This window comes from Columba livia, chromosome 8, assembly GCF_036013475.1.
Source record: "Columba livia isolate bColLiv1 breed racing homer chromosome 8, bColLiv1.pat.W.v2, whole genome shotgun sequence".
Taxonomy (NCBI): Eukaryota; Metazoa; Chordata; class Aves; order Columbiformes; family Columbidae; genus Columba; species Columba livia.
The window spans coordinates 8979243-9000140 of record NC_088609.1 but is presented as its reverse complement, the minus strand read 5'-3'; the positions used below and the strand labels follow the sequence as shown (position 1 = coordinate 9000140).

General features: G+C 47.8%; 2 protein-coding genes across 11 annotated transcripts in view; one reads left to right on the top strand and one right to left on the bottom strand.

Annotated features, from left to right (window-relative positions):
• TNNI3K (TNNI3 interacting kinase) overlaps positions 1-8320 on the top strand; it is a 53294-nt gene extending 44974 nt beyond the window's left edge. For all 5 annotated transcript variants that reach the window (XM_065071910.1, XM_065071908.1, XM_065071906.1 and 2 more), the window contains 4 exons: positions 2702-2761; positions 4240-4409; positions 6080-6159; positions 7173-8320. In XM_065071910.1, the coding sequence (XP_064927982.1) occupies positions 2702-2761; positions 4240-4409; positions 6080-6159; positions 7173-7243 (381 nt within the window). In that variant the 3' untranslated portion in view covers positions 7244-8320. The remainder of the gene's footprint in view (positions 1-2701; positions 2762-4239; positions 4410-6079; positions 6160-7172) is intronic.
• The window catches only part of ERICH3 (glutamate rich 3), a 33095-nt gene continuing 16479 nt past the window's right edge, over positions 4283-20898 (bottom strand). For 3 of the 6 annotated variants that reach the window (XM_065071902.1, XM_065071903.1, XM_065071904.1), the window contains 4 exons: positions 18357-18860; positions 16704-16850; positions 12949-14993; positions 11920-12733 (listed from right to left, as the gene is read on the bottom strand). In XM_065071902.1, coding sequence (XP_064927974.1) covers positions 12662-12733; positions 12949-14993; positions 16704-16850; positions 18357-18860 — 2768 coding nt within the window. In that variant the 3' untranslated portion in view covers positions 11920-12661. Of the gene's footprint in view, positions 4442-7874; positions 9911-11919; positions 12734-12948; positions 14994-16703; positions 16851-18356; positions 18861-20898 lie in introns of those variants that run through there. The other 3 variants (XR_010474248.1, XR_010474247.1, XR_010474246.1) reach the window with 3 other exon arrangements.

The following is a 20898-nucleotide window of genomic DNA, read 5'->3' as shown; positions in this document are numbered from 1 at the left end:
GCACGGGAACAAGCCATCACTTTCATCATCAGGGTCCCTCTGTCTGGGATGTTTTATTTGCCTTCAGCATTGCATGAGGCCTGTTTTGCTTGTAGAAACTGGCACATTTCTTTGTCAGACCCAGCTAGAAACTTGACTATTGTTTCCCTTTCCTGAGCTAAGCAGTGGTTACACGATCCCATAGTGAGATAATTTTCTGGCTTGTGTTCACGCTGGGATGCACCTGGAGTCCTGGATTTGTGCCCTGGAGGCCCTTTCCTAGTTAGCCTGGCTTAGAAATACAGGTTATCAGGTGTTTAAACCTGTCCTTGTCCTGGACCCCGGAGAGCTTTCCCAGCCGGGGCAGTGCCCTGAAGCACAAGCTGGGGGCAGTGGGGTGGTTGTGTGACTTTGGGCAGCCTATGGCTGAACCGAGCTCTTCCCCTTGCTGTGCTCCTTAGGGACATAACACATCGGTGTGGGAATTGTGGAGAAAATCCATTTGCAGTGCAAGGCACAGCTGCTTGATCTCATCGCTGGTTTATTTATTGTTATTGTTGTTTCCTGCCCTTTGTGAACTGATGTTGGGGGCGTGGGGGGGCATTTGTTTTCCCTGTGACTATAAAGTAGCTGCTAAAAATCATCAACATGTAACTCGCATTCTGTTTAAAATTATTAATAAGATGTCACAGTAAATTGTTGACTTAAGTAAGCACTATGTAATGGATATAGTCACAGTATCTTGTTAGCATTTCCACAGCTCATTTAGCCCCAATAAAAAGAAATCATCTTTTCAGAATCCTAATGCACTTCATTACTCATCAGTCTCACTCCAGTGTCACTTAATCTTGCTAATGTTTTAGGGCTGCATGATGGAATTACAATGCAATTGATAGCTCAGTCAGCCAGTGGATGGCTTGAACTTGGCATAAGATGTGGGCAGAAACTTATTAAAATGTGCTTTATTTAAGGTGTTTTGCTGTCATTCTCAGTAAATAAGGGTTTGAGTTACTTCTGAGGGCCTTGGTGCTGCTGGAAATCTGGATTCACCAGCAATTCTTCCCCAGTGTCTCAGTGTTCTGGTGTGTATGATAATCCTGGACTCGGTGATGTCCCTTGGACACACCACCCAATGCTATTAGTGAAACACCAAAACAAGAGGAATGAGCAAAAGATCTGAATGCTAAAAGGCATCACCATATCAATATCCATTTTACAGCATCTCACTGGAGATGCATAAAGACGTTTACTTAAAAGAAAGGCTGTTTGTTAGGGGAAAATGGTGAATTTTGGAGCTCAATAAGTGTTCACAGGTCACAATTCTCCAAGAAGTTTGCTCAGTTTAAAACAAACAAACAAAAAGACAGAAAATTGAGTATATCTGTACGATTTTGCTGGATGGCTATAAAATGCCTCTAAATTTGAAAATTTATTCTTTTGTTTGTCTTTGATTTCGTTCAAGGTTGATCATGACCAAAAACTAGTTCCCATGTGTCATGTCACTGTTACTATTTATCAGGTACCTGAATATCTGTTTCCCAGAAACTGTAGGCAGTTGTTTCCAAAGGCAAACTGATGACTAGAAAATTAGACAGTGTCTCTTAAGCAGCATTTTTCATTAGCTATTTTAATTGGTAAGCTTTAATTAGAGTCAAAGTATTTGCCATAATACCTGGGGCTTAGTTCTGCACAGAAAATTGACATTGTTTTAGTTTCTTGAGGCACAACTGAGGTGTCACAGACGGTTCTCCTGTGGGGTCCCATCGAGTCCCAGTACAGGTGACAGGGTGGGACCCTCTCGCTGCCTTCAGCACTTCATGAGTTGCTCAGAGCAGCCAGGATGCTGCCAGGACACCATAAACTCACTTTGCTCCCTCCCTTTCTTGTGTCACTGCAGACAAGGACAAGCCTGTGCAACTTAAAATCGACTGCGCATTTTCTTTCTTACCCTTTTGAGAAAGAAATGTATTTAGAACCCATTTTGTTAATACACGTTCTCACAAAGGGCTAAATGCTGAAGTCTCATTTGTGTGAATTGTCCCTCTGCTATGGCTCATAGATGTGAGGGCTGCAGGACCTTGTCCTCAGCTCTGAAATGATCCTGCCTCTTGCAGAGACTTTGTTGAGGAAGATGTGGCTATGGGAATGAGGAGCTTGAGTAACAGTTGATCAATTAAGCTGTTGCTGGTCCTCCTCTGGCAAACACCACTGTTACGCAATGATTTAGACCCGCTTATTTTGAATGTGAAGGACTTAAAAAGGAGCAGAATTGGTAAGGGAAATGAGATGGCTAAGAAATGCAGGGCCGTGATTTTTTTAAGTGCAGTTATCCAAAGTCACTGCTTTCTTTACAGGCTGTGTTTTGGAAACATATAATAGAAAGCATGAAAAATACATTGTTCAAGCCATTAATTAACTGCAAAGTTAACAGAGCATATAAGTTTAGGTTGCAACCTTAATCAATACATGGAATGTAGTCAGAATGTGCTATTTTTATGAAAATTTCATTGCTTAAGTTGTCAGGCACACGCCTCTTAGTTTCATAGCTTGGAACTGAGTTTGCACTTCCCATCAGATCCCTGAGCAGCCTGAAAGCAAAGCCCTGAAATGCAGAGGGCAGGACACAGGGGAGCTGAGGTTCATCTCGTACCTGTGGGTCAGTTCACTCACAAAGATCTGCCTCCTTCTGCTTTTAACACATCTCTGCATTTTGTGTTCACAGGGGAGGCCAGAGTTTTCAGAAGTGGTCACAAAATTAGAAGAATGTCTGTGCAACATTGAGGTAAGGACCTTGTTTCCACCATGGAGCACCCGTGTGTGCGCTGTGTGGTTGAGAGAGCAGAGTGGTGGCTTTGGATCTCTGAGCTGCTTTGGCCAACACAGCATGTCTGGGAGGCATGTGGTGGTTCTGGGGTGCCAGGGACAGGGTGTCACTGTGGGTGTCAGGAGCTGCTCGGAGGGGTCGGTGAGGGGAGCGTGACTGGGGCTGGGGATGCACTTCACAGCAGCCCTGGGCAGAACTCTGCGCTCTGTTCAAGGCTGCTGGTTGTGAAAAGAAGATAAGACAGACTGGCTAAGACCCTTGGGAGAAAGGTGGAAAGAGGAAACATGAGGACAAATGGAGAGGCAATTCCTGCTCTGCACTCTGGTTGTTACACAGATGATGTATCACCCCTCAGCCTACTGCGAGATGAGTGGTCAAACAAAGTCAGTGATTCAGGGCTGCAGTTCCTGAAATTGTATTTTCTCTGTGTGTTTGTGTGTGTGTATGTGTGTAAGAGGTTTGGGGTTTAAAAACAAAAAATTAAAATGGATCAGTGCTCTTGAGCTTAAGGGTCAGACAAGACACCCATAAACTATTACATTTCTTCATGCTCTGACTGCAGCTGGCTGCTCTGCGCGTAGGTGGAAGCTTTTAAGTGTAAAAAATAAAAAGTGAAGCACTATATTGCAAGAAACTGTGTTGTCTCATGGGAGACCTGACTTCTATGATACATTAGCAGCAGGGCATGCAGGGAGAAATCTGGGGCAAGAGCTTACATACAAAAAGAAGAAAAGAAAGGATTATTTAGCTGGGGAGTTAGACCTGAGCTGCACCGTGTCCAGGGCAAAGCCTTGTTTGAGAGGAGTTCTAAGGAAAAAGATCTCTGGTAACTAAAGCGTGGCAGCTGATGAGGGATGAAGGTGGAAAGGTTTTTCTCTCCACCTGTTTCCTCTCTTTTTTCTTTTCCTCTCTCAGCAAATCATACATATCTCTGAAACCAGGCATGGTGGGACCATTTGTGCCAGCATGTCTGGGTCCCTGCTGCTGCAGTACGTCTGTTGTATAGTCGTTCCGTATATATAAACACGTATATGATGTGCCGCCCTGCATTTACATTGCCTGCCAGCCTGGGTTCCTGCCCTGGGACACTCAGGCCCCTATGACCAGGCAATGTCACTATTCTCATACAGCTGGGACAGTCTTGGGAACCCATGGTGTCTCCCAGCTGCATGGCAGATGCTTGCAAGCCCAGTAACTCAGGACTGAACTAAAGCCTGTCTGCCGGAAAGCCACCCAGCCCCAGCTCAGAAGCTCCAGGCGATGATAAACTGGCCGCTTTATTTGGCATCCAGTTCTCAGCTGACCAAAGCCAGGCAGCACAGCTTTTCCAGCCAGACTGCAGAGGCAACACGGGACACACAACTTAGGAGAAAGAGCAGAGGAAAGGCTTGTAAATATGTAATAACAGTGCCCTTTTTTTTGTTTGTTTTAACCAGCTGATGTCTCCAGCCTCCAGCAACAGCAGCGGCTCGCTGTCTCCCTCCTCCTCCTCTGACTGCCTGGTCGCTCGCGGGGGCCCCGGCCGCAGCCACGTTGCCGCGCTGCGCAGCCGCTTCGAGCTGGAATACGCCTTGAATGCGCGAGCGTATGCCGCTTGGTCACAGAGGTACGCACCGGCCACCGCCTTTGCATTTTGCACTGTAACATAAAAATAGTAGAAAATCAAGTCCTGCCACGTGCAGGTCCCCCATGCATCTGGAGAACAGAGCAGGCGGTGTTAGTGTCACGTTGGAATCAGAGGTCAGGATTTGCTGGTGCTGGTCAGAGTTACCCGGTGAGCTCCCCTCTCCGCAGAGATCCAAGCCCTGCAGAAATGTGATAAATGTATTTGCTGACTTGGATCACAAGCATGGCTTGTTATCTGTGCCAAAATACAAGGCAGACATGTCCTGCTGCTTAGGATTAATAGGGCACACTGGGGGAAAACCAGCTGAAAATCCTAGAAATAAGCAAATTTGGGAAGAAAGGTCGTACTGAAATGCCATTGTTTTTGTTATGTATGAGAAAGTTTGTTTCCTGATACATTTACATTCATATGGCCCCTTTATGGAGCACATGGCTTGTGTCTGGCCAAGCATCTGAAAACTATTTTCTAACATGCCCTCAACTCTATTAGATCCTCAGTATTGGCTGAGTTTCTTTAATGAGAAGGAGCTTTATGGACAGGGAGACCAGCCCGTTCCTTCCCCGTGAGAGCCTGTGGTGAAGATAAACCACCGGCAGAGAACAGTGAGCCCAGAGAGTAGCTGCGGTAATGGAAGAGGTGCCATTTTCTGATGTTGTGTTTCCCAGGTCTGGATTTTAGTTTTTGGTTTTCTCATTTTGCTCTCAAATTGTGCTGTGAGTGACTGAACAAAGGGGCTGTGCAGGAGCTGCAGCACCAGACAGCGCAGCTCATCACAGATCCCAGGCTGCTGCCCGGGCAGGACGGCAAGTGCAGGGACAGACAGACAGAAACCCAACTGTCCCAGAGGTACAGAGGCAGGAGATACAAATACCAAGTCCGTGTTCCTTAAGGAAGAGGAAAAGCATCTCAGCCTTTGTTGGAGTCAGCATTGCTGGGGCTGTTCCCACCAGAGCACATCCTAAAAATTGCATTTCATCCAATTTATGAACATGGAAGTGCAAGAACTGCAGATATTTTTAAGGCAAAGTCACATGTGGGTTCTCTATATTATTTTCCCATTAATATCTGAGGCAATCTACTCTACCACTTGAGAGACCCAGTTTTGAGGGCATATTTAGGAATCTCCCATGGGGAGTGAGTACAGTGAAAACAGAGTGGTGCTCTCATCTCTGCCAGCCCAGCTGTGCACTCAGTCTAAACTTTACCCTGTAGCACCACTTACAGTCAGAGCTGGGAACAGCAGAGCCAGCTCTGCTCAACCAGGGAGGATTCAGAAATATAATCCTATCAGCTAAAATAGGGAGCAAAATGAATCCATCCTCACCCTGTTCGAGGGCTCATTTGGAAAGGCAGAAGGCAAACACATGCAGACAGACACTGGAATCTTTCACATGAAATAGAGATCAGACCCCGTATATTTGAGGGAAATTACTTGGAGAAGGGATGAAATGTGAGTGTGCATGTGATTTGGGTTCTTGCTTCATAACTTTCATATTTTTTTGATTACTGCAAATGCCGGTGGCCAGGCATCAGGCTGATGTATTGGTGGTACCACCTTTCCCTTCGAACTCTGTGGAATTAGTTCTCATGGTCTGGAGATGTGACATTATCAGTCTTGTGTAAACTGACACTTCCTCTCTCATTTGCAGCACTGGGCAGCACCCTTCGCAGGGCCTGTCTTTGGATGACATGAGAAGAAACTTCCAGTGCTCTCCAATTGACAAAAATGGTGAGTTAATGCAGAAAACTCCTTGATGTGGTTGCCCAACACAGAGCTCCAGCCTCCTGAGGTACAAACAGTGTGAGGAGAGAGCTGGTGCCTGGTGGATGCTGCAGGTTGGAGTCTGTGGAGCCAGCGAGGTCTCATCTGAGCTCCTGCTGCTCTCCACCTGTGCACCCCAGCACCTTGGCACCGGGATGGTCCTTTCTGCCCATGCAGAAGGCTGTGAACTGGGAGAAGATGGAGCATTATGTCCTCAGGGCTCCTTCTGCGAGCAGTGGGCAAGACAGTCCCGCTTCTGTGGTGCCCCAGGAGCATCAGGGACACGGCACAGCCTTTTCACAGCCACCCCATCCTTCTGCTCCCCTCCAGAACAGAAATCTGCTCCCTGCTTGTTCCTGGTGCCATCTGCCCATCTGTCCTGCCACATTCAGGTGTTTGTCCATGCATCACTGCACAAACACCCCCCAGCCTTTCCCAGCCCCTGCGTTTGAGATCATCTCCATCAGCCTCTCCTGCTATTGCTCAGTCTTTTCTGGCAGCAGCTCCTCAGGAGGTTGTTCCTCCCCCACCCTTTCTAAACAGCTTACAAACTCACTGCCTGGTTCAAATATTTTTAAAATGCTTATCAGAATGTTTATTTTGAGCTCTGCAAAGCTCTAGTTGAAAGGGCAAAAGATGGGGCTTTTTGATGGCAAACTCCCACTCTGTTGTTGAAACACTGAGATCTGTGTTTTTTATGTCAGTCACCAAACATTCTTCATGCTTCTTTGTTATTGCTTTGTGATTATTGTGAACTCATCGCATGAATGACAGGATCTGTTTACTTCCTATTTAAATTTTTCCTCAGCAGATGATATTGAATGGAGATTTGCAGACAGCAAAAAGGCATCAGCAAGACCTGTGCCTCTTTATCTCAAAATGATACACACAATATTCTGTTGGCATTGTGACTGCAGGGAAGGGTGGGGAGGAGCACAGCTGTGTTGAGCCACATGTGAACTTCTCTCTGCCCCTTGCAGGGTACGTATCAGACCCCATGAGCACCATGAGGTTCCACTCCTGCAGCGGCAGCTTTGAAGAAAGCAGCTGATGACAAGAACCATCCACTAGAGAGATGCTGTCAGCTGGCACCAGCCGCTCTCACCACATCAGCCTCCTCCAGGCACCGTTGGGTGTTGTGCCGAAGATCCCCAAGCTGAGCAGCTTTAGTTGCTGTTGGCAACTGTCCCTGTCACTAGTCCTGCTCAAGCATCTTTCTCTGCTGACCTGCTTGAGTGTTGGGTTTTTTGGTGGTGTGTACCTGTCTTTAACCAAGTCCACAAGGAATGCTACACTTTCATCTTGAGCATTAATAATTTGAAGAGATGAAAGAAATAATGCATCTCTTGTAGTTTTGGAGCTCCAAGGGCAGTTGTTCCCTGGGCTGCACCAAGGCCTGGGAGCCACCAGCCCTGTCACATCAGGGAGAGGAGCAACCTGTCCTCTCCGGCACCATCCTAACTGCTTCTCCAGAGATATGTGTTTTCTTATCCCTCTTGGTTTGGTTTGAGTGAATGTTTTTCGTAACGACTGTTTTCATTCAGACATTTGCTTACAAAAAGCAATACGGGTACTCCAAAACAAACTTTAAACTGGAAGGAAAATACGCAAGGTCATGTCACAAATATGATAATCTTAAGACAGTGCAAAGTTGCATTTTTGATGCAAAGCAAAACTGCAGCAGAGTTCCAGCTGGTGCCACAACTGGGCTTTTCAACAGCAGCTCTGATCACTGGAAATTTTAAAAAAATAACAGTTAAAGAAAAAAAAGTAGGGCAGGATAACTTGAACTCTTCTTCTAGAGGCAATTACAGAGTTAATTATGCTGTTAGTTTCTGAGGTATTTTTTCAAATTAGGAAAATGTAGCTGCAAGTGATCCTGCTTTAATATTCTTCCTTAAGCAGACTCAAGGACACAACTGTCGTATTGGCCCAGTAGAAATTGGTGTTCACAACTGCCGTGTGTTGATCTGTGGATGTTATTCAGGATGTTGGTTTCCTACAACCGCTGACCAAGGTCTGTGATGAGGCATCACACCTGAACTGTAGGTTCTGCTGCCTTACATTGTCCATGCATGTCATTAATTCCACAGTCCTGAAGCAATAAAAATGGGGAATATTTCACTTAGCGAGGTTTACAGGTGTTTTCTCATTTGTTTTGTTTCACTTTCTGAAAAAAATCATTGAGGAAGAAAGGGAAATAAAGCTGCACATCAAGTACTGCAGATGGTACCACCACTTTCTCTCCAGTTCACCAACAGCCAGAAGCTGATCAAGGAAGATGTTTTTAACCCAAACAGTTGTCGTTTTTGGTTCCTGAAAACCAGAAGCTATAAGGAGCAGAGTTCATTGGCGTTAACACCTCAGTGCGCTCAGCAGTACCTGAGCTGCTGGTACGAGCTCCCAGTAGCTCCGGGGAAATGCTCAGAGGTGGACATGCAGAACCAACAACAAAAATCAGAAAGCTTCTGAAGGCAAAACTGTAATTTAGAGAGCTCTTTACAAGGCCAGCTGCTTGCAAATAATTTCACTAGTAATTAAAATTAGTGGCTCCTTGAAGCAAACAATGTCTTAGTTAATTGGACTCTACAGGAGAAACATCAGGCTTAGGAGAAAGCATGTTTCATAGGAGTGATCGGTTATTAATACATATGAAAAGTCTGAAAAATGTAAATTACTGCATAGAACATGCTCTGAAGTTATTTGTGGGAATGAAATTATTTTGTTCCCAGAGAAGCGCAAGGATCCCAGCACATTGAAATATTTATAAAGAATGAGAAGCTCCAAAGACACTTAGCCTGCTTTTCAGACCAGCCCATGCCTGGTAGCTGTAGCAATGGTTTTAATTGTTTAATACATCAGTAACAGGTGATCTAGATTAAAATAAACTGGTGTCCAACAAAACATTTCTTGGCTCTGCTGCTGAAATGCAGCTGTTCAGCCTCTGCAATGTCACTGGGGACGATTTGAGCTGCGTGCACCATAACGAGACATTTGAGACACAACCATCAGCATCCAGTGACAAGCTACTGAGAATGCCTGACAGCTAACAGAGTTTTAAAATGCCTTTCTAATGAGCCAAAAATGAGGTTTTCCTGTGGCAATGCTTAGTTTGCTTTTCTCACATATGTTTAGTTTGATAATTAGTCTCTTTTTAGTTTTTTTTTCCTGCACATCTTGTTTTTCCCTAAGGTGTCACCTGCATTTTTTCACTTTGAAGTTAATTACTAACTGGAAATGGACAGAAGAAATTACCATGGGTAGCATTTCCAAAACTATGCAATCATCCATTTCAGTGGTTTTGCTTCTTAACGAAATCCCACCTGTTCAGATTAGAGATTTACTCCTGTTTTAAAAGCACACAAATGGTTCATCATTAGCAGCCACACCAACAGCATCAGGGCAGTTCTCTGGGGCCAAAACTGTCAAATTCAGCTCAATTCCACATTTGGTCCCAGCTCTCTGACCACTTTACAAATCAGTAGCCTGAAAGGTCCCAGACACATGAACAATAACACACCATCCCAGCACAAACCTGGCTCATGTCACCCTGTGTCTGTGTCATCCCGAGGAGCTGCCAGTGGCTCCACCAGGGTGAGACCAAGTGAGGGGAACGGGGTGCAGGGGGAACCCCCAGAGCATCGCGGGGTGCACGGCCAGGGGACAAGGGCTGGTTCCTCACCATGGATCAAAGCTCATCTGTATCCTGCAAACATGGCTGTTGGAGAAAGAAGCATGAGAGAAAACAAATGATCTCATAAATATGATACACGCTCAGAAATTATGGACTATTCTTGGGAAATTCGATTTCTTTTTTGTATCAGCATATAAAACCAGAGCATTTGAAGTGTGGCTTTTTTTGAGCAATAAAAGAACTTGTATAAGTCGGCATGTTCCTAACCAAAGGATTCATTTCCTTATTAAAAAATCACATGCACGACTGCCATTTATAAATATTTTAAGTGTTTTAAATTATGAATTGTCAGCTTTCCAGTTCCTTACAACCACCGCTGCATTGTTCATCTGGGACCTCCCCAATGCCCCCAGTGTGTGCAGCCCAGGAGTGCCCTGGGACTCTAGTTGCCCCTCGGTCACCAGCTCTTCTAAAAGGCTGAGGTGGATCAAGTTAAATCTGCTGCTGCAAGCCCGTACTGCCACTTACCACCTTAAGCATGCTCTGAACGCTGGACTGCTCCCAAGGAAGCTGCTGTGCACACAGGTGTGTCAGGATAGCGGCTGGGGCTGCACCAACAGGCAGCTGTTGCAGCGGCTCCAAGCACCCCGGGCAGCCCCAGCCCCACTCTGCAGGTCCCTCCCAGCCCCCCACAGCCCCGGGAAGCTGCACCAGGCAGGGCTGTACCCCAGGGGACACCTGGGGCAGAACCAGCTGCGGCTCCCAGCACAACACAGAGCCAGCACTGGGGAACCCGTCCCTGTCGCTCCCCATTTGCAGAACAAGAGTTACTTCAGAGCATTTTGAGATGCTCTGCAGATCAGTCCAGCTCTTGCCTGCAACAAATGAATCAAACTTCTTACCTCTCTCGTTTTTATCCTGTGCTCAGTAAAGCAGCTACATGTCAAATGAGACAGTGTGATTCATGACCTCCCGAAGTGCAGCCTTAGATTTAGTCCCAGCCCCTCCCAGGAATCGCTGCCCATTCAAACCCCTGCCTCCTCCTCCTCCCCATGTGTGCCCATCCAGTGGAGGCTTTGGCCAGTCCTGCTCACAGACCACAGGCATTGACTTCCCACAAGTATCTGCATGGTACAGTTTTAGCAGCACAAATATTCAACCCAATATCAGCCATTCAGTTGGAAAGCAGAGGTTAATACCAAACACCAGGCCCTAGTTGATGGGCAGGTATTTCTTTTAAATGAAATAATTAACAAAAACTCAAGGAACTTCACAGACTGCTACAGGGTTTTTTTTATAGACCCAAGCAAATGTGCAGAAAAACCAAACCTCTGGAGGTCATTAGCATGCACTGAAATTCTGAACACTTTGTACACCAGGTGTATTCAACCGCAGAGTATGTAAACACAGATCATCTATTCACTGCACTTTTTTAATATTGAACAACATTGAAAATGTTCTGGTTCAGTGAATAAAATACTTCTGATTTTATGGACGTTCCCTGGTTAAAAAGTAAAGCCCAGGTAGAATGGTCAAAAGTCCACTATGTGCTTTGTAAGCAAATACTGTGTATCTTCCACAGAATGACCAACTCAACCGCAGTGCTCAGAATCACTTGATGCAATGCTTTCATTTAAACTGCGGAGGACCGTAAAGCTATTATTTTTTGCCTACTTTTCACTTTCAAAGCACTACCTGGTGTCCAGGCTGAAAACACAAGTGCAACCATCTTCAGTACAGGAGAGAACAGACTTGATCATATTTAAATTTCCTAGCCCATGTATATTGATCTTAAGTGACTCACAGTAACAACTCACTCAAAATCCTGCTCATTTTGGTTCATTTCCCGATTTGAAACCCCAGTTACCCCCCATGCAGGGCTGAGCACCTGCAGCCTGAGCAATGCCAGCTGGGCTGCCATGCACCCAGCCCAGGCACAGCAGGTCAGGGGCTCCTGGGGGTGAGGGGAACCCCAGCAGTGGAGACCCAGCCAGGCTGGGCTGGAACAGCTTCACCACAACACCCCAACACCAGCACCACCAGCGAGGGAGTAACTGCTGGCTGACACCAGCAAAGCAAAAGGCCGGGCTGTATTCATTTATAAATACAAGTTATAATTGTTCTGATTCAACAATTTTCAACAACATTTCAAAGTCCCAAGAGGGCCCTGCAGTGTGACCAGCAACAAGCCCGGCTCCCTGCGCACAGCAGCTCACACACACCGGGGACTGCTCCCTAACGGGTGTGCAGGCAGCCCTCGCAAACTAAAACCCCCATGACGGCACCACCCCCTAATCCTGCCACTCCATCCCCGCCGAGCACCCCAGCAGCTCTGCTCAGACTCCCAGCCCCACGCTGTGACACGGACACAGCCCAACCCACCGCCAGGAGCCTGCAGCTCCAAAGGCAAAGCACGCAGGAGAACGCGGCCGGTGTACAGACACGGACAGGCAAACACCACACTGTGCAGACACTGCTTGTCCGACAGAAACACGTACAGCACGCCTGCCCCCAGCCTTCCCACTCACCAGCCCCCAGAACCCAGGAGGGGAGGCTCAGCCAGTCCAATATTTCTCTGTGTTTTGGGAAAAACACAACCGCTGTGGAACAATCCTTGTGATGATTGTCTTCATAATTATGAAGGAGTGCTGTTTCCGGGGCTGGCAGATACAGGTTTATTTCGATTGTCTGCTGCACATTGAGAAGCTGCTCTAGTAAAAAGTGACAGATGGTACTTGTGGAGTAAAAAAACAAGTGACATCCCAACCGGCACAAATCGACAGAGATTCATGTAAATGCTGCAGGATACAACACTGAAGGAGCTGCAGAAAAAGTTTAGAGGAGAGTGTCTTCCTCGTCCTGGGGTTGTACTGAAGGCTCGACAGCTGCCTCTGGGTTTACAACATCCTACAAAAACACGAGGAAAACATTAGCTTTACAGAAAATGTGGTAAACTTTGAGCTACTGCTGTACTGGATTTCCCACAGACAGATGCTGGAGTACCCAGAGCAGCCGAGTGCTGCTGTTGACCCGCAGCATCAGAGCCCGCAGGCACTGCCCAGTGTCACCCAGTGCCACCAGTGCCAGCACTGGGAGCAGCAGCCAACCTCGGCAGAACTCACCTCACCAGGACCACGGTTCCTCCGGTCTGCAGCTGCTGGGGTGTCCGGGCTCCCTGCGACAGGCCCATCCTGGCTCTGCTCACTGTCCCCATTTGTGTCCCACACACCCGCTGCTGCCCTCTCCTGCATGTTTCCATGGAGGCCTGGCTGCTCCCCCTCTGCTTTCATCCCTGCTGGCTCTGTCCTATCCTGTGCACTGTCCTTGTCCGCCCCTGTCCCGGGAGCTGCCGGCTGCAGGCGGGTGCCCAGGCATGGCCCTTCACCTCCTGTGGACCCTGTGACCCCCAGTTCCGCTCCCCCGGCCCCTTGTGCTGGGCTGCTCAGGGAGGTTTCTGCCATCAGCTGCTCCCCAGGGAACATCTCTCCATGCTGTGGGGACATGACATGTGCTGTGTCTATCTCAGCCTGACCCTTGGCCCCCGCTGGTGCCAGCTCCCTTCCCTCCTGGTTCACCCCTTGCTCGACAGCCGCGGCTCCATTGCTTACCCCTACCCTGTCTCTAACCAAGTCTCCAGCTGCCCCCCAGCCCTCAGCTGCCACCCCCTCTGCTGCTGACACCCCTGTCCCACTCTGTCCCCCGCATGCTGCCGCTGTCACTCCCTCCTGTGCCACCACCTCGTCACCCACCCTGCTGTCCCCAGCCACTGCCACCTCCTCCCCTGCCAGCTCCCCTGGCCCTGCTGCTTGCCCTGGTACCTCCCCGGCAGCTCCCACCTCTGCTCTGGCTGTCTCTGCAGAGTCTCCCATGGTCCCTCCATCAGGTTTATTTTCCACTGCACCCTCTGCTGTGCTGCTTGGAGTCGGCTTTCCACTCAACAGTGCTTGTGCTGAGCCCTCCTCCTCCTCTCCTGTGGTGGTATCCTCCAGCTGAGAGGACCCTTCACTTCTGGGATCCTCCCCAGCATCCACTGGTGCCTCTAACCCAGGTGCTATTTGCAAGAGGGGATGCTTGTCAGGCTGCACAGCCGCCCCCACTGCATCCCCCGCTCTCAGGACAGAGCTCTCGTCTGCCCCTGACTCCTGGCTGGTCTCAGGTGCCCCTGCGGCAGCTTCTCTCATCTCCGACTGCTCTTCCCCTGCTGCTTCCACCTGGGAAAACTCATGTGGCTTTATGAAGTCTTCTCCAGGCATTGCTTCTCCTCTGCAAATGTTTGTATCCTCTAATGTTTCCAGGAGACCCTCAGGCTTCCCCACATCCTCCTCTCCTTCTGAAACAGCTTCTTCTACAGCCTCGTCCCCTTCCAAAACAGCTTCTTCTACAGCCTCTTCCCCTTCTGAAACAGCTTCTTCTACAGCCTCTTCCTCGTTAGGGCCATCTACCCCAGCAATGCTTTCCTCTACCATGTCGGCATCCTCCACCATGTCAGCATCCTCCACCACCTCCTCTCCCTCAGACACAGGACTCACCACAATGCCCTTCTCTGCAAAACCTCCTTCCTCCATGGCCTCCTCTTCCTTGGACACCATCTCACCCAGCTCCTCCTTCACAGCAGACCCTGTCAGTCCCACAGCTTCCTCCGCCTCGGCTCCTGCTTCTGCCTCATCCTCCTCTGCAGCCTCCTCTCCTCCAGAGACCTCCCCATCCTCCTCCTCGCCCTCGGATGCTGCTCTGTTCGTCTCCCTGCCTGCTGCTGCCAGCTCCTGTCCCACAGGCGCCTGCTCCTGCAGTGCCACCTTGCTCTCTGTCCCCTCCATCAGAACGTCCTGCTCCCCGCCTGCTGCCTCTGTGCCAGAGTCCATTCCTTTCCCTGTGCCCTGTCCCTGGGGATCTTCTGCCACGGGGCTCTCCTGGGGTGCAGGTTCCTCCACCACACGCTGACCCTCTGCCTGCAGCGCAGCCGTTGTGTCTCCCATGGGCAGCACATCTCCCACCTGGGCCAGTTCTCCTGCCTCTTCAGTGCCAGCATCTCCTCCCTCAACAACAACATCGTCCTTCTCAAGTGCTTGTCTGTCCCCTGCCACCTGCCCTCCGTGTACCACTTGTTCTGCTTCCTTCTGCTCGTCAAGTGTTCTTGTTCCTTCTGCCAAGAAAGCTCCATCTGGTGCTATTAAGAAATAATCAAAACATTAGTTTTATTGAGATGAGTGTTAGCGTTAAGGCTGTTTTACAGGGTTGTTATTAAAGACGCTCTTTCCCAAGCAATGAAGGAACATCAGCATGGTGACGAGAAGAAAACGTGCTGAGCTGCTTCTCATTATGCACCTGTGCCATTCTGGTATCTGGCATAATTCATTTAAGCAAAGATGTTGATGCATGACCAGCTTTCCAGTCTGACAGTTCTGCCTGCTCTCCTTCCTTCCCTCACCTGCTTAGCAGGGAGCTCAGGTGTGTGCGTGAAACAACTATAAGCTTGACAGTAACATCCAAAAATTCAGAAATAGGTGGTAAATTGCTCATGTCAAATATGCACACACAGGAAGAAGAATACTCAGTTGTTCACGTAAAATGAGTAATTGCTTCCCATGGACTCTGAAATTACTCCAGGGGAATAATACCAGGTTGATTCCTGTCCCCTGGGAATGCAACAGTAATGGCTTCATTGAATTTGGTGCTCAGGACCTGCCCTGGGCAGACACTCCTGGTAGTCTGTGCTGCTGCACCTGTGTCCGGTACAAATGTGGCAGGTTCCTGCCCTCTAGAAAATGAGTCATTTTGTGCCACTGAAAGGAGCAATGCCTTTCCCAAGCTGCCCTTTCTCAAACTCGCCAAAGGCTGTCTTGCCCCAAACATCTCCCACTGTTCGTGACTCACTTCACCTTCCCGCACCCCACAGTCGCTGCTCTTTGCTGCCCACTGGGGCAACCGCCTGTGTAGCCAGAGAAAGCTCCAGGTGGCCACAGGCCTGGAGGACACTCTGTCCAGCCTGTCCCCTGTGCTGGTGTCACAGCACCTCCCGCTGCTCCTGCGGCCGCTCTGCCTGTCACAGCTGGCCCGTGCGCAGGGTGGCTCTGCTGCACCCGGAAGGCAGCAAGAGACACAGGAAAGGACGGGCTGAGGAGTGTCCAGAGGGACAGCCGAGGGTGGGGAACAGAGGAGAGGGCACAGCAGGTTGTTTTGTCCCATCAGATCACACATCAGCTTAGACCACACTTTAATTTTAAAAGCTCTGTGTTTTGCAATACAAGACATCATGCCTTCATCCAACATGCATCTCACCCCAGGTTTGTTGCTGATGTTTACTACAAGCTTTCTGTCCCTTATATTTTAATTTTTTTTGTCTTTTATACATATATATATTAATCAGTCATCAGTCACTATCACATTATTACAGCACTCACACTGAAAATACTACCTCCTGAATCTGAGATAGCTCAGGCCCACTATCAAAATCAGTAAATGCAATCATTTAAAAAAATTCTAATAGCAGTTTTGGTACAAAATGAAACATTCTTGGAGGGAACAAAGATCAAGCTGAAATTTCCTCACTGCCATTTATGCCAAGTGTTAAGACAGAGCTGAGTTTGGGAGTCAAAAATGGTGCACCCTGAGATCAGTCTGCAGCTCAGCTCCACCCCTGTCTCACTCCATCCTCCGTCCTGCCTGTCCTGGTAACACATCTCCAAGGATCCCCCATGCTGCCTGGGAGCAAAGGGACACTTGCTGCTCATCACCCAATTTTACACAAGTTAGGGAAGAGAAGAGCACAAGGAGGGTCTGATGGCCCAGAAGGGAAAGTGAAAGGGCAAACGCTTCTGCAAAAAGGCTTCAGATGAATAAAATTTAATCCATGTCCCTGATAGACAGCCAACCTCACCTTCACTGGCATCATGCTCTGTACTTGTCACATTCCTTTCTTCCTCATCTGCACCAGAATCACAGGGTTCAGGGTCAGAATTCACATGATGATCATTTCCAATTGCTTTTGCTGTTTCCTCCTGGACTGGTTTGCGATCCTCAAAAACTATCATGAAGTTACAAAAGGGGAAGCAAAAAAAAAAAGAAACCGTTAAAAAGCAAAAGGGGGAGTAGAAGTCATTCAGCTACCTCAGCCTGGTTTAAAATTTGAAATCTTAGGGCAGACCTGACTGGAGCTATGTCAATCTTCACCAGCAGGGAAGGTCCCAGGAGAGGATTTATCAGGTTCCTGCTGGGACCCAAGACGCCGGCAAAGGTCTGTGCGCAATAGCACACAACTGCTGGAATCATTGTGATGTCTCAGCTCTGCGGACATGACACTTTCTGCTTCGGGACACCCCGTGGCTGCCTCACACGGAGGCACAGGCAGCACTTGGACACACTGAAACATCGAGTCTGCACCAGGTATGGTGGGTCTGTTTTACCTGGACCTGACCCAGGGCCTGGCCTGCCCAGCTGGCAGGTCCTGCTCTCTGCACTTTACTGCCTGTGTGACATCGGACAGGATGACAAATACTGCTCACAATGATTCTCTCTTGGGATCAGCAACATCTCCTTGTCACACAGCACCACAGGACCAGGGAACGCTCAGCAGGAGCCCAGCCCAGGTGTCTCCACACGTGTGACAGACCCTGTCACACCGCTGGCTGCGATCTGCCCAGACTCAGCCTGAACAACCCAGCAGAACATTTTGCACCTTCTGCTTTTCTCCAGCACAGACAGTTTTCTCTGATCTGTTCTGCACTCTTAATGACAACCCTGGTTAGGAGCATGGTGGGTCTCACTGGGGCAAAACCCAAGGAGGGCCAGGTCAGTCTCACCTAGACGCAGGTTGGGTGATGATGAGAATGGAGAGAAGTACATGGAAAAAAATCAGGGAAGCCCCAGAACAGACTGAGGACTGTATTTTCATAAATTCTGCAGTCACAATAAAGGACTTTCAGCCATTCAGGTGTCTCTGGAGGCTTCTAGCGTCAACCTTTCAGAGCACTGGAGTAGTGGGAGCAGCTCATGTGGCCAACATTTTACCAGTGTCCACAAAGGTAAGTTTGAAACTGCAAAATGTCCCTTTTATCAACAGTAAAAATGAGGTGTCACACACCCAACTGGTTTGCTCCTTGACAACAATTCCATGACAGAGTGAAGCAACACAGCTACGGATCAGCTGACACAGTTTTGATCTTCATCTGCTGCACCATGATTAGCACAGTAATTTTTTGTGTTCTTTCTGAATCTAGTATCTCAACATTATAAACAGAGACCCCCAATCTGGCATGCAGATTCTCCTATAGGTAACAAATCACATTTGGACTTTATAATAATTTCACTATATGTGAAACCCAATGCCATACACTGGAGACACTAGAAGAGAAACAACAACCAAGGCTACACCCAGTTGGTGGTTTAGCTCCCAGCAGCACAGAGCACTCCAGCAGACTGCGAACAGCCCCACAGCCACATTTCCCAGCTGCACCAGGACTCAATACACAGGCAAACACCGCAGCGCTAATGTCCCCTGTCACCCGTGGCTGTGCAGAGGCTCTGGACTCACCAACCACTCCGGCACCCCCAGGAGACTCCTCTCTGCTGTCCTCCGCTTCCAGCACGCTGCTTTCCGAAGGCACTATGAGACTTTGCTCCCCATCATCCCTCCAGGTATTGCCATTCTTCGCCCCATCTTCCTCTGTGTGACTTTCCATTGACCCAGCCAGTCTGAGTTCCCCGTTCACTTCAGGACTCTGACACTGTATTGCCATTATATTGTCATGAAAAACTACAGTATCTTCTCTTGCTGTTAGGTCTTCTGGGTTTTCCTTTTCTTCTTCATCTATTCCTTCCTTTTCCAGTGCAAAAGTTTCCTGATTTTCTTCCACTCTGAGCAGTTTATTCTCCCCACTCTCATTTCCATGTTGTACATGTGCTACGTTATCAGATGCCCTTTTGATGTCATACTCCTCTGTGTCCTTAACATCGTCTTTCATCGTTTCAGCATGAGAGTCATTGTCACTGCTATATTGAGTACTGATGGATGAGAGGGAGTGTGCAAGCCTCCTACCTAGAAAGAGCAAACAGAATTTTGTTTTAGGATCTGTCACTAAAACATCTGCATTCATTGGCCACCAGTTCCTTTGCTATGTACAAAGGCAGATATGCTCATCTGATATCAGTCTCTGAATTACACCATCTGAGGATATTGTGACAAAATTCCAATAAGTTCAATAGAAGAACATTGCACAGAGGCATCAAAGTGCTAAAATCAAAGCCATTTAACACTTTTTTCCTGATAATGGAAATGAAGAAGATTAGCTCCAACAATCACACAGAAATACACCTCCAAAAGCACCTCTAAATATGACTCAGACAGGTTTTAGAATAGTTTCTTGAGCTCCATTTGATAAAAGATTTCAACTATAGCAACAGTCCCTTAGTGCATTCCTGTTATCTCGGTGAATACGATAAAAATCTCCAAGATCATGCGGAAACAATTCAAGTTGAACTGGAGATGAAGATCACTGTCTCCTCTAAAAAACATACGGGAACCATCACATGAAACTCATGAATGGAAAATCTGAGAAAAAAAATATATAACATTTAGCTGAACACCTTTAGCTGAACAGGAGAGGTCACTGCTATGCAGCATTGCTGGTGTCCAAAGTTCACGTGTGTTCAGAAGAGATTAGTCAAACCCAAGTAAGAAAAATCCAGTGAAGACTAACAAGTAAAAGGGATCACCCTTGACACTAGGTAATTGCAGGGGTGGGAAGACACAGTGGGGAAGCAGCACAGAATTCTTGTCCTTTATATGCATTCTTCCTATGCACCCACTGCTGGCCAAAAGCCAGAGGTACAATTTGGACCCACAGTCTGTCCCTGAATAGTCATTTTCAGAGGCACAGGAGCCAAACCGGGCCGCATTATTTCCTCCCGCAGTCACAGTCTTCCAGCAGTATCTATGCCTCTTTTTCCTCTGTGGATCTGAGGAAGCCTTATTGCAATTTTTTATTTATCCTTTTCATACGCAATGTATTACAAAAGCTTTGCAGGACTGCTTTAAAAAATACCCTCAAATAATAAAACACATGAGCAGGCAAGTTCAGAGACAGAACAACTCGAATATGCAGTTTGCATATTGTACTATGGGAACTGCCAGTGATTCTTTCCAATTTATTCACAGGCTTATGGTCCACAAGGATTTGAATGCCAAGCTCTCTCTTACATGCTCTTTATTTATGTTTGATTCGCAATATTGTATGCAAAAGTAACATCTCTGGCACCACAGTTACCTGAAAGTTATTCAAAAATTCTGTATACTGGTTCAACTGATCCGAGGGGCCTAATGAATCCAGACACTCCCGAACAAGTGCAATGATACACTGAACTAACATGAGACAAAACCTGCCCACGGCACGTGCTCAGAAAAATCCTGATCCCACTACTATTAGCATGTTAGTTGTACCACAGCAGCACTCATAGGTTACAAGTGGATTAGCGTACTGATCACTGAAACACAAAAACAGTGTCTACACCCAAAAGCTCGCTGTCCAAAATCTTGATCCACCAACACTAACACGCATGCTTACTGAAAATGAGTTCTTCAAAAAAATTACAGCTCCAAGGCTTAGCAGATGAGTTCAAGGCACAGTAAATGTACTGAGCATGGGGAATATCAGGTCCTGAGGAGCTGAAAGTTGAAGCTAGCAACAACTAAAGCTAAATTGCTCAGAAATGTGTGGTGTGGGTCATCTCCAGGTGGTCACAGGCTCAGGTTTGCCAGTGGGAGCCTGACAGAAAGGAGACTTATGCTGCCAGTGACCAACACGCCACTGCAAGCTGGGAACAAGCTGTCTCAAAAGGAACTTCATACACTGCAAAAATGCACAAAATAAAAACATCACAGACAAACGCATGTTGAATCGGTGAGTTTGGTGCATGCAGCGGTACTACAGCCCAGCACAAAGTCAATACGGGTGACCCTCAGCACACACCCCAGCGCCAGGCAGGAGAGGCCCAGGTCACCGCTCTGTCCCCACACAGCAGCACACCCTGACACAGCCCGGAAACAGCTCATCAATGGCACAAAAAATTCATAATGC